The sequence below is a fragment of the Urocampus carinirostris genome, chromosome 3 (genome assembly GCF_059441175.1).
Source record: "Urocampus carinirostris isolate Australia breed hairy pipefish chromosome 3, RoL_Ucar_1.0, whole genome shotgun sequence".
Lineage (NCBI taxonomy): Eukaryota > Metazoa > Chordata > Actinopteri > Syngnathiformes > Syngnathidae > Urocampus > Urocampus carinirostris.
The window spans coordinates 57,490,373-57,503,836 of record NC_142351.1 but is presented as its reverse complement, the minus strand read 5'-3'; the positions used below and the strand labels follow the sequence as shown (position 1 = coordinate 57,503,836).

The following is a 13,464-nucleotide window of genomic DNA, read 5'->3' as shown; positions in this document are numbered from 1 at the left end:
GGTTGAAAAGAATTTGCAATTTACTTGGATCAATTTTTATTTGCAATTAACACACTTTCCCAACTTCATTGGAATTGAGTTTTGTATAAACTGTTCTTTTTTCCTCTATTTTGGGGTTTGTGTAGGTGTGGACTATACTTGAAAAAGGCCTCTTCTTACTTTCAGCACTTTCATGCTACACTAACAAATATAAACAAAAAAATGTGGAGGCGAGCATGAAGTGACTCTCCACCCTACTTGAAGCTCCCATTTCTCCTACCCAATGTGTTCCGCCTTGAACACTTTTGGTAAAACTAAGTTAAAAACAGATAGGCGCAGTGTGAATAAAGTATAAAGGCTCCTTGAACTGAATTAGGTGTTGTTAACATACACATAAGAGAAAATATTCTACTTTCATCTTTTTTTCAGAACACCACAAATGATGCACCCCACCTTTAAGTTTAAAGTGTTTTTTTGACATTAATAATAAACCACACACCAAACCAACTACTATATGTGATTTTCGTAGTTTAACATAAAATGCATAATTTGTCATTTGCATAAACTGGCATAGTAAACTACAGATGATTTTTAGTACAGTATTTGGTAAACTGTTTAACTTATTTTTAATCAGACAACATGGCGAGGAAAAGTCAAAACCATCAGGTTAGCAACTTCTAAAAAGGACAAACAGGGACAGAAGCAGGAGAACACAAATTTATAATTAATGTCAGATGTTATTTGTGGATGAATAGAAAATGTCTATATATATACTGTTACACCGTTTTGCTGTTCAACAAAATAAAAACCGTGACAAATTAAAACTTCACATAGTACTAATCTGAATTTCTCCTGCTGACGGTAATCCACGTTTCATCCTTTGGTGTGGAAACCAGCTCGGACTTGACCTCAAGAACTTGACCTTCCAAACGGTGAAGCCTCAGCTGCCTCACCAACGTGCTGAGCAAGACGGTAGCTATCGTGTATGCAAACCTGGACGTAAAATGTGTTAATAAAACAAAGTTCAAGAGCTTTATCTTTTGTGCCTCTGTGTTTTCCTGGCGATCGTCACCTGAGCTCTGGGCAGGTTTGATTCCCGGAGAAACCGAGCAAAGAAAAACTCTTTTTGCTGGATTCGTCCTCAAAGCGATCCGGGTCAAACCTGCGAGTTTGAGCACAAATGACATTTTAATCAAATTGTTTTAAACTGAACTTGTTTTTTAATAGCTGTTTTTTGTCTGTATTTTCTAGGAAATCGGTTTAAAAATATAATAAGTTGAATTATTTGCCTTTTGCTTAAAATAACAAACAAAAGGCTCTGCGAAGATTTAATGCAATTCAGTCATTTTGTATTAGGATGTGTTGCTAACTTTTAACAAACACAAAAACATTTTTTTAATTTGCTGTGCTTTTTCTTTATAATATATATATATTTCTTTTTTTTACTTTCTTAAAAATATTTTACTTGTTTACATTTACACTTCATAACATCGAGTCAGAAATTTAAAGAAGAATGTAGCAGAAAAATACATTTACTACATTACGCACATATACTTATACTATTCATAATATTATCACATTTAAATTGAGTACAAATTGCCACATTAGACAACATAGTTTTCCCGGTATTGTATTCCCTATGTTACTATTAAATTATTTCAAGATTTTAGAAAATGTATCTAAGAAAATCAAAATGAAATAAAATTGGAAAAATTATACTTTAAAAAAAAGATCCACTAACAGAACATTTTTTGCTGTGTGACATATCACACAACATCAGAAAAAAAAACCTAAATAGGAGGAAAATAGGGGCTAAAATGTATCATTTCAAGGTTTTATTTTTAATTGAATAAAGTATTAGAAATCATATTTAAAATAACCAGCCAAAAAAGAATGTTTTGCTTTATTCAAGTTTTAAGCCACAGAAATGTGGCAAATGTAGTCAAATAGGAAATACATTGAATGTTTAATTTATATATATTTGAACGTTTGGCCTGGAGAGGAATGGGCACCAGGCTATACTTGCTCAAGACACCCCACAGGAAATGGTGCCCCTACTACCCTAGTGGTTAAGGGATACAACCAACAATATATTTAAACATACATGATCAATAAATAAAACTAATAATGTATTTATTATTTTCTTATTTCAGTGTATTTTCTTTCTTTCGTTTTTTCACATTTAAAGTTTTTTTTCTTATTTACATGGTTTTTGTAAATAAGAAAAAATAATACTGAAAATTAGCCAAATTACCACGATACTTCTACTATATTTTTTAATTTAAATATATTTGTTCCTATTTTACAAGAAAAACAAGTAAAATGTAATCTAATAAGACAATTAGTACATAAAATGAGCAAAATGATTTGCCAACAAATCAATATATTTTTATGCAGTGTGGACTATCCAGAAAAAGGGCAAACAGACCTGGCAGCTGAGCTCCAGGTGTTGGAATCTTGCAGCACGACACCCAAAGCATAAATCACAAGTGTCTGAAAAATAGAATAATATTAGTATCACTTTTCCTCCTGGTTTTTTTTTTTTTGGCCACCTGTTAAAAATTGACTCAAAAAGCATGGTGGACCGTTGTCGAGTTTGAAGCCATAATAAAGTGACAGTGTGTAATAATTCACCATTAGAGGCCGATTTATCACAGAACAGAGTAAAAGTGTGTGCATTTATAGAAGACAATTACAGAAGCCCGAAGAATACTACTTAGCAAAATTTGTCAGCCTTCTTCCATAATATCTTGAGCAGGATGGATTTCAGCCAGGGACCGAACATAAAATCTGGTATAAATCTCCGCAAAAACAAAACAAAAAAGAAAAGCGAGCCAGATATACTAGGAGCGGCTGAAGAAAATAAATAGCTGGAGTTGGCTCACTGGATTATAAAGTGCTCCATCCAAAACAGTATTTTTACCACTTGTGAGGCCCCTTCTCAAGGTTTCTTATTTTCCCCGTTCTGAGGTTTTTAATTTTTCCTTGCCCGCATGTTGGTTTAAGATCAGGCGATGGTGTCATGGTAATCCTGTGCAGTCTTTTGAGACATTTTTTTGATTAAAGGCTATACAGATAAATGTGAATTGACTTGAATTTTGCGAGATATCGTTCATATAAGGTCACTGGTCTATAAGGCACATAAAATGGAAACTACTGCAGGAGCTAATTTGCACAAAAAAACATCAGAAAAAAACTTACATCCTAGATCGTAATTATTATAAAATCTGGTATCGTCATATCAGTAAATGAATTGGCGTAGAAATTAATTTAATTAATTTTGAATTTCCAATTTTTTAAACCATATATTTCCAGTCTATAAGGCACACTGTAGTATAAGCCACACTTTGGAATTTCTGACAGTTTTTTTTTTTTACATGTCCCTCATAGTCTGGAAATTAGTTATTACAAATGTCTCAAGGCTCACGGATCCCTCAACTGCGGTGGTCGTAGGGGCACCACTTCCTGGACAAGTATGGCGCCCATCCTTCCACAGGTGGTTTTATTTGGGGTATGTGTTTGCTCCCCCCATGACACGGATAGTACTGGTTTCCATGATTGGACCCAGATACAGAACCTTCATCATCTCGTTCGCCATTGTTTTTAGGTGTAAAGTGATATCCCGCTCTTCAGCAATGATGGCAAGTGGCGTTTGTGTGACAATACTGATACTAGATCCTAAATCACTGGGGAATATTCTATGTCTTTAAATAAATCACGTTTACGAGATACTACATCTGTTTTAGGATATAATTTGAATCAAAAGTTGCTAAGCTTTTTAGACCTGAGAGCTACTTTGTTGTTACTGATTAGCGTAAAAAGCTACTAGTTAAAAATGCATTTCTAAAATATCAACTTATGTTATGACCAAGTTGTTGCAATGTTATTATGTCATAACCAGGCTGTAATTATTAGAAAGTATGTTGAAAAAAGAGAGAGTCAAACATTAAAACATTGTTTTTACAGTCACTGATCATGTTAATTATTCCACATGTCAGTTAGAAATCCAATTTCCTAGAGAAACACGATGACAAATCACTGGTGAGCTATTTTAAGAACAAGTCCGTGGGCTTCTCAGGTGCTCTTAAGGGGCTACCAGGTTCTCGCGGGCACAACGTTGGAGACTACTAAACTTGTGCTTTAAACAACATGCTTTACAAATCCCTTTTTGTTGTCTGTATAATGAGCAAGTGATCCCGTACCTCTTTGGGGATGACATGCTGATCAACTTTTCCATCCAAGCCTTGAAGTCTAGCAGCAACGGGAGTCAACTTGGCAGTTCTCACGGTCTCATTCAGGACCTGCTGGCAGTACCTGCCCGAAGCCAGAAACACAGCCGTGTCCATTCGGGACGCAAAATTGGAGGCCTAACTTTTAATTGGTTTCAAATAATCGCAGCGCCTACTTGAGCTGTGGGATCTTGTCCAAAGAAATGGCATCTGAACCCAAAACATCTTGTAACTCTTGATGCAACTTCTCCTGGACTTCCTCTGAGGTGGACAGGAAATGAAGAACCCAGATACACACTGTCAAAGAATTTTGACTTCACTTTAGACAGATGAAATGTGACTTTTTTATTTGCAAGGAATAGTAGCACCCACAATTGGCAGTGATGACACATCCAGCCAAGGTGAACACCATACAGTCCTCCATGATCTGAAACAAACAGCAAATACATTCACTAATTCTGTGTGCTTTGTTGTTAATAATAATAATAATAAATCCTCTGATAAACACTCGCCTGTCCCTTTGTGAAAGAGGACTTAAGCAGCATGTCCGCAAACACCATCTGCTTTTGATTGGCTTTTCTCTCCTCTACCACAGACAGCAACATAGCTTCCATCTCGGACAGAGCTAAAAACATATATCTACTGTAATTACACATGGTGGCACATGCATTCACCCAGCTTATGCTATTCAAAGTCTCTCAGTTGCCATTAAGTTTTGTCATATGACGATAGGTGTTGAAGAATTTAATTTGATTCCATCTTGAAAACTAAACTGAAGTCAGTTATGATTGAGAATAAGCTGCATAAAAAAGCTTAATGACAGAAGCGAGTGAATCAACTCAAGTTTCCAACAACACAACAGAAAGACTCCCTGGGAGGACATTGTAGATATTAAACCCCTCCAGTTGGAAAAAGGTATTAAAAACCAGTTATAATTGAGACTTGATTGATTTGCCGTTTCGTCATAGTCGGTGTATACCGGATGGTACCCATAATTGACAAATTTGTGTTTTTCTGTACAAATTTTCTAGTACGTCGTACACGTCTTAAAATGCATATTAAACGTACAGGTTGACAGGTATGCAATTATGTCAGGGGGTGTGCTGTTTTGGCCAGCCTGAAATGAAATGCACGGTTATGGTTGCAATCCATTACCCCTGAGTGCATTTTCTTTTGGTCTGGCAACTGAAGTGTGCCATTATGACCATCCTTAAATTAACTGCACTGTTAACACCACAATCGGTTTTGGACTGTTGACAATTCCTGAGGGCGGGGACTGAGATACCAAATTTTTGTCTTGCAAGGCGGCTCTTTTTTTTCCCCTTATATATGCTTAAAATGGAAAACCCCCTAAACATGTGTATGTTGGGCAGATTTTCACATTACTCCAGGGGTCCTGGTCCCCATCAACTGTGATTAACAATGGATTACTATATATAATGAAGCATTTTTCTATCGTACTACATTTCAAAATTGCTTTCGGAGTAAACTTGTAAATTTGGTCATAAGTAATATTTTCTTCATACCAAAATTACCATGGTACTTCTAAACTGTATTTTAACACTATTCACTTTTTCTTAATCTACTGCATAGCCAAGTTCAAAATAGAATAAAATAAGAAAACAACGTGACTTAAAAAGAAAACAATTACCATGGTACGTATTAACTAGATAAAGCAATCAGTCCACACGTACCAAAGTAAGAAATGAATACACCAAAATCAAAATTCGGTGTTCTATTTTTCTAATTGAGAATTGGAATTGTCTTCATTGTCATTGATAAATACGTAGTAAACATTGTTTACAACAAGTTTAGATGTGGCACTCCAGGATTAACATGTAATTAAACATTTAAAAGAGATAAATAACAATTAAAAAAAAAGAGTGTTAGGATAAAAATATTTACAAGTGCATCAGAATAGTGTGATGAATATAGTGCATTGACATTACAGCAACATATTTTTAAAAATAAGGTTAAAATATACAATATGAATATTCATTATTCTATACATAGTCAAGATACATAGATATATTTATTTTTTTGTTGTGCGCTTGTAGATGGCCCTAATAATTTTTTTTATCATTTACAGTATTTACTACAAAAAAGTTTTTCCATTAAATGCTTTTTCCCTGCAAATAAAATCAATCTATACTTTCTTTACTAAGGTCTTTAGTATTGTGTTATAAATATATGCTGTGGTTCTAATAAACATGGCCTAAAACATTCAAACATGCAAAACAGTTAAACTTTTTTAAATCCACATTATAACAACCAAAACTAAGTAAACATTTCCATGGAACATTACTTCTAAGAAAATTAAAACTGAGCCCTGTAGAGGCAACAACAGTAGTTGAATGATATTCACCTGTCTTATAAGGTGTCTTCTTGTTCGAGCTCTTCTCCTGGGAGCCATCCAGGTAGCCTTTGCCAATTTCTGACCATATCTGCGGGGATTAAAAAAATTTGAAGGAAGCTGTCCCCCAAAACATTTAAACCAGATGCATTTCTTACCGAGTCATGATTCTTGTGGAAGAATATGACTTCGGCATCCTGACTAAAGCGCTCGCCAAGGGCAAGCTGGGTGACGGTCTTCATGGAGAGACCAGAGAGGTGTGCACACAGTGGTATGTGCTGAGACTCTGGATATGACACCCACTTTCCAACAAGCTCCTCGACTAACTAGCAATGTGCAGAATTGGTGTTGAAAGACAAAAAAGAAGTCATTTTGAGCCTGTTTTGAAATCTCACCTTAAGGACCAAAGAGAAGTTTTTCTTGAGGGTTTCATCGATAGCCTTGTCATACACCTTTTTTCTCATGACGGCTTCACTGACTTCTTCGCCCGATTGATAACCGAGTAACGACTTCAGCATTGTTTCAAACGAGTCTGCTGCAGAAAGAAAACCATACCCAAAAATGAGGGGGGGGACCTCAAAAACACGTTTTTTTCCCCCTAATATTTCTTGGCTTACTTGTGTGGTTTGGATTGATGTGTTGCCGCAGCTGGTCCACAGAGCCCAGACTTACCACAAGCCGCCGACCGAACCAAAACGATGCCACAGGGCCAAACTCCTCATGCAGCGTCACCAAGAACTCATGAAGACCGCCTTTGTTTACAATGTCTTGCAAGTTGCCATCTCTAGAAAAAAGCACACATTTAATTGTTTCAGTAGTATTTGCATATTTGATTTTCTAAACAGTGTTGTGAACTACACGTTACAAATGAACACGTTCCAGGAACCCAATTACCCAGTTCCTTTCTTAGGATTGAGTATTGCAACGTTTTAATGGGTAATAAAATTTGGTAAATTTTCTTTCGTTATTACATGGTGCATTAGTGAGAATTCGCACAACTCAAAAAACACAAATCACAGATGGATTACAGTGTCCTCTGATTGCTGAATACTCCTGCATCACTCATGTTATCACATACAAACTTTGACCAATGTTTATATTTACCTACAAAGTACAACTGAATACAGTTATGGCAGCTCCGTCTCTAGCAGAGTGGAAGTACGCTGAATTTCTCCTCATGGAGATATTCTCCCTTCTGTGTATACAGAGACCCCTCGCTACTTTGTGCTCCGGTTATTGCTGGTTCACTTCTTCGCGGGTTTTTAACAAAATTGTCTTTATTGTCATTGATATCAACGTAGTCTATTGTGCTCCGAGAGTGCACAGAGTAAGTGCTGCGCGGGGCAGATTGTGTGCACGTGTATTGGGTGGGCGTGACTGTTTGCGTACGCCACTGTAAAAGGCTTGTGTATACTGTCAGTCAAACATTCAGGGTGGGTAATGCGCAGTCTACTTCTATAAATTAAAAAAACCATGGTGCACTGCTACAGCTACAGCTAGCTTTTAGCGACTCAATATACATTAAAAAAATATTGATCAAAAATCAGACTTTAAGGAAAGTCAAGAGAGTGCAAAGAAACCACCGGGTGCTCCATAGATTGTTATCGGGTCCAAAAATCGACTAATGTGGCTTTGGGAGAGAAAGCAATAGCAAGCTGCAGGTCCCGCTTCTGCTACGGCTAAGCTAACAACCAGCACAAGCTATTCCTGCAGATCCACTATTTCAGTAATGCCAGATCCATTAAAATCATCTGGCGCTACAACTCGTGGGAAACTGCTACATTTCAGACTCTTTAATTTTAATCATCGCGGAGACTTGGCTCAAATCGAGGACATTCGATGCTAGCACGCAGCTTGCCAGCCACTCTCTAAATAGCTTATTAATCAGAAAGGATAAGCTCTCCAATTTTGTTTTACTTTTTTATGAAGACAATAAACCAATCCATTCAACTGCAATTATGTGTTGTGTGTTATTATTTTTAGATCTATACAGGTTATTTTGTTACAGTCGTATACTCCAAGTCGGTAATGACTTCAACTCGAGGTAAGTTTAACGCTTTGGGGGCTTTTATGAAGGTGAAACGGTACTTTGCAGATTTGTACTTTTCGCGGGTGGTTCTGGTCACGATAAACCTCGAAAATCGAGGGATCTCTACATTCACATCTAAGATGAATTTGCCACCATAACATATTGAAATCAGGGAGTCAGCTTATATACGCATATTTGGTCGTGTGTCACCAGTAGCAAATGGAGGCAGCGTTTAGGGAGGGGTGCGTGGCTTATACAGGAACAACAGACCACCAAGAAATGGGGAAAACGTGAGCACAGAGTACATGGTGAATTTTTGTCATTTTATTTGTAAAATTATTTTGTAATACATCATGCCTGGAGAAAAAAAAAAAAACGTCTTAGACAGTGGCCAGAAACAGAGCAGGAGACTGAGTGGTTTGAAGCCCAGAGACAAAATTGATACTGAGTGTCTTGGGCCAGTGTTCATTTGAAAGTTCTCAAGATTGCACAAGCCAAGAAATATGAGCAGTTCACCGATTCCATAGATCGATATACTGTACACGTTGTTTTCTATTACTTTTATTATGTGGCTATTTGAGAGCAGTTTTAGGGAGTTGGTTTCTATGAGGTCACTTGTAACTAGTTACTTTTAGAGTAACGTGCTACTTTTTGGTAACAGTCATCTGGAGGTAACTGAATTACTATCTAAATAAGGTAACTAGTAACTGTAATTAAATACTGTTCTTCAGTAGCACAGTTTCTAATTACCGTTGAGCATTAGAATGACAGAATAACAATGCAAGTTGCTTACTTTTCATCAGTGGGATTCAGACCAGGGATGTCAGATGTTTTACTGGATAACTGAAAAGAGTAAACCCAAAATTATCACACATCACATCAGCACTTTATACGCTCCCAACTGTTTCTGTTAGCATGAAAACGCAACATTATTTTGATGCCTTCGTAATTGAGTTTAACTTCTGTGAATGCATCATAGAGGTTTTTCTTACTGAACGATGAGCAGGATGGCATTTGATTAAGTTTTTAAAACATTTTAGCTACTTTTAAAGGAAATTTCAAGGTTACGCTGACTTTGGTGTTTTGTTTTCAATCAAACGTTAAAACGAGAGAATGTATTATTGGACGATTAGATTTCACTGTATTAATAGATCCAACAGCGCTGTTTTCAGCCAATCAGAAGGCGAGGTAGACGACAACCCTGCCCCTTCTGTATCACACACAATGCATGACATGCTAGCGGCTTCACCATCTCAGTGTGCATAGGGTCGATGGGAACCGAAACAAAGTTGTTTGTGCTACAGTAAGTGTTACTTTTATTACACTGATGTTGTGTCGGTTAGTTGTCAGTGAGAGAAGTGTGCAAGTTACAGTGGCCGCTTTACTTGCAATTTCTTTGAGTATTGTCACTGTGCCCTTGTCAGCATGTGACAAAAACAAATACAAGCAAAGGGGGCGTTTTGTAATTAAAGTAAAATTTAGGAAATTAGTATAACCTCTATATACAATTATCTCTTTGTAGCGTATTATGATTTGGCTGATAACGGATAATGGATAATTGATAAAGAATATAGAACAATAAACCTTACAAAATGCAAACAAAGCGAGCGGTTTGATGCTACTGTGTGCATGCGTCTGCCGCCTGGGGATTTCCCATCATGCATCATTCCGATCACACGTGAACAAAGCGAAACCAGAGCACTGTGCCTACATTACAACATAGTTTTGAATTTTCTTTGGATACAATCAAGTCGCAATGGCCGAACCTGAATTATAACGCCATAAGTCATTCTGATCTGAAAACAACAGGCGGGGTTGATTGAGTAAATTTGATTTCATTTGGTAGTTGTGTAGTGAAAGGAAGTTCGTCTCTTTTTAGAGAACCGGCTTTTTCGGCTCAACTCATTAAAGAGAGCCGGCTCTCAAACGGCTCACTTGCTTTGATGCATTATAATATGAATTATTATGTTGTATAAAGAAGTTAAGAAAAAAAGGAAGTATAAAAGGAGAAAATGAAAAAAGACAGGTTTGTGGTTATCCCTTTAATCAGTATATTAACTAACAATAATTTAATGCAGAAAATGAATTAATATTTTGAATAAGAAAATTTATTATTTTACTTACCGGTAATTATATTTGCATGTATTTTTTCCTCCTACAGTGAACGTCCAAGCTACTTAATTTTTAAACTTTTTAATATTAAACCTCATTCATCGAGCAAATCAGTATCTCACAACAAAATGTTAATTAACAGTATATATGATATAAGGAAACACATGAACAATATAACATGTTAAACTACATATATAAACACGTTTGAAAATAAATATAGTGTAGTTATTTTGTATTTTGTGAGGGAAAATGCGACAGTTTGTAAGGGCGGGGAGCCGTGGAGGTTGACAGGTACGCAATAGAGACTGTTTTCTACTGTCTTTTGAGATACGTTTGCATATTAAGGGAGAAATTATACGGCTATGCTTTCAGCAATAGCCACTAAAGAGTTATTCGCTGTTGTTTCGGCTGATCTATTTGCTCCGCGTGTGATAAATGGGTATCGTAACTATGGTGGGCGTGGCTTAGCGCTCTCTGTCGGATCTTGTTGAGTCCTGCAACCAAAAACAAGGGCTAAAATCACAAACTCAGGAGAGCAATGTGACCAGAACGAACCATTTTTTCCTTGTATGTTGTTTTATATAGTAATCATAAACAGCAAGGTGACCAACAGTGATGTTAGATCCATCTAGGTAGGCTCATGTTGCATTGTTTGACATCCAAACGTTTAAAACAAAATGCACGTTTAGGCTATATGATGTATTATTGCTCAATGCTCTTTAATTCAAACAAGCAAAACAGAATTACGGTTTACTACCTCTGGGAGGCACTAAAAATACACATTGTCATTTTAAAACAATAAGCAGCACAAAAGTTACGTTTTAACTTTACAAAATCATATGTTTGGCGTTGTATCTTGACTCCCTCGGTGGCTAATGAAAGAATACTGGGTTGTATTTATTTTAATTTGCAATATGGTCACACAAATAACGGTCATAACTTTATTAAATTATTACTTATACTTACTCCAAAATGATTGAAAAGCACCGGATTAACATTTATGTAGTTTCGTAAATAAATTGCAGAAAAAAAGAAATCAGCGAGCTAAAGTTCTACATGCAGGACTCACGTTTTACAGCATGACTGAGTCAAGCTGATTAAGCAGTTTATCAAGGTACGTAATGCAATTCAAGTTGGGAAAACGTTGATAACTATTTTTTCTAGTTTAGCGTTATGGCAAAATGTTTGCATGCAACAGATTCTCCAAGTACACTCCCATCATTCAAGCAACATGCAAACGTGGAGCGAACTTACCGGGTACAAATACACAATTGCACCAACCAAAACGACAATAAACGTCACTGCAAATATGGCAAAATCCAGCATGATTGCTTCTTTCTGTAAACAGTTTCAGGCAGTGACACTGACTTGCCTAAAATTGGACTCCACGTCAACACAGAGCGTCGGGGTCTCTCTGTGTTCGATTGCACAAGGGAGAGAACCCCATGTCCAGGCAAAAGTAATCAATATCTAAGAGAATCGATGGGTTGAGGACCTTCGGTATCAGCAGGAATAAACATGCCAACATTTTAAATTTAAGCTAACAATAAAATAAGGAAAGGTCAATAAACGTATATAAAAATGAATACAAAAACATAATTTCACGATGAATATAACATAAAGGTGGGAAAAAATATAAATATCGAAATTTGCTATCATTCCAAACTACAATATTCTGCACTTTCGTGAGTTGGCTGCAGATGCTATCAGCATGAACTGCGGCATTGCATGTTTTTCGAAAGCATATTTTGAGTGAAAGGGAGAGTTAGTATTATTTAGTGCATTCTGGTGGTAAAATGACACGTTGTTTAGAATACTTGTCTGTTGAGAAATTTGCATTTATCTGACATGAGTCGGCCTTTTTGTTTCTACAAGTACCCAAAAATCCCTTTCCCCTCTTCTGCTTTATTTTTTCTTCTCTTTATTACTTTCCACCCTTATTTGCAGAAAAAAAAGAAAAACATTGTGCTTTGTTCACTTTTGAGTCTCCGTAGTTAATTCTGTCTTGTGTTTTTAGCACTCGTTTTAACACAGTGACATGTAGTTGTCAACTAATACACACTTTCCCCTTGACCCTCGTGTTGTCCTCATTTTAAGGACCATCTTTATACAGCCTACATGGAAATGTGAATAAGGACATATGGGAAAATACAAAATTTAAAGTTAAATAACGTATGATAAAGGTTTTTTTTTCCGTTTTATTAACAACACAGTGTTGGGTTATTTTGAACCAAAGACAACAGGATGGTCAAATGGTAAATGGTCTGCATTTATATAGCACGTGTAAAGTCAATGAACACCTCCCAAAGCGCTTTACAATCTGCTTCACACTTACCCATTTCCACACACACTCACACACCAATAGCGGCAATGCAGCCATGCAAGGCGCCTACCTGCTTATTGGGGGCATTAGGGATTCAGTATCTTGCCCAAGGACACTTCGACATCAAGACTAGGTAGGTTAATCTTGAAACTGCCTAAATGCTCAACAGTGTGGTAAAATAGGACAATTCAAAATAATAGGTGTTTGCAGTACACATACCACCTTTTCAGATAAGCCACTCGACCCCATTTAGTGTACAGTATGTTACAAAAGTGAGTACACCCCTCACATTTCTGCAGATATTTTATTATTGTGTCAGTAGAACAACACTTAAGAAACAATGCTTAGACACAAAGAAAGGTAGTCAATGTAATGCTTTTATAGCAGTGTATGGTCTGAGTACTTCCAGGCTGACAAACCCCCCCCTCTTCAATCTCTG

The 13,464-nt window shown here is 36.6% G+C and overlaps 1 protein-coding gene across 1 annotated transcript; it reads right to left on the bottom strand.

The window, feature by feature from the left end:
• Positions 1–490: 490 nt before the first annotated feature.
• Positions 491–12,142, bottom strand: cyp20a1 (cytochrome P450, family 20, subfamily A, polypeptide 1). The gene is made up of 13 exons (XM_088330085.1): positions 11,957–12,142; positions 9,384–9,433; positions 7,179–7,345; positions 6,957–7,096; positions 6,720–6,887; positions 6,574–6,652; positions 4,721–4,833; positions 4,581–4,635; positions 4,385–4,505; positions 4,182–4,293; positions 2,408–2,472; positions 1,052–1,141; positions 491–972 (listed from the first exon to the last, which is right to left on the bottom strand). The coding sequence occupies exons 1-13, from the start codon at positions 12,026–12,028 to the stop codon at positions 816–818; spliced, it is 1,389 nt and encodes a 462-aa protein (XP_088186211.1). The 5' UTR covers positions 12,029–12,142; the 3' UTR covers positions 491–815.
• Positions 12,143–13,464: the final 1,322 nt, after the last annotated feature.

Excerpts from the sequence above, each read along its gene's own strand:
- cyp20a1 (XM_088330085.1), bottom strand. The coding sequence starts at position 12,028 with ATGCTGGATTTTGCCATATTTGCAGTGACGTTTATTGTCGTTTTGGTT. Across the intron at positions 9,434-11,956 it reads CAATTGTGTATTTGTACCCG|TTATCCAGTAAAACATCTGA; the intron begins GTAAGTTCGCTC and ends TACTCTTTTCAG. Across the intron at positions 4,636-4,720 it reads CCTCTTTCACAAAGGGACAG|ATCATGGAGGACTGTATGGT; the intron begins GCGAGTGTTTAT and ends TGTTTGTTTCAG.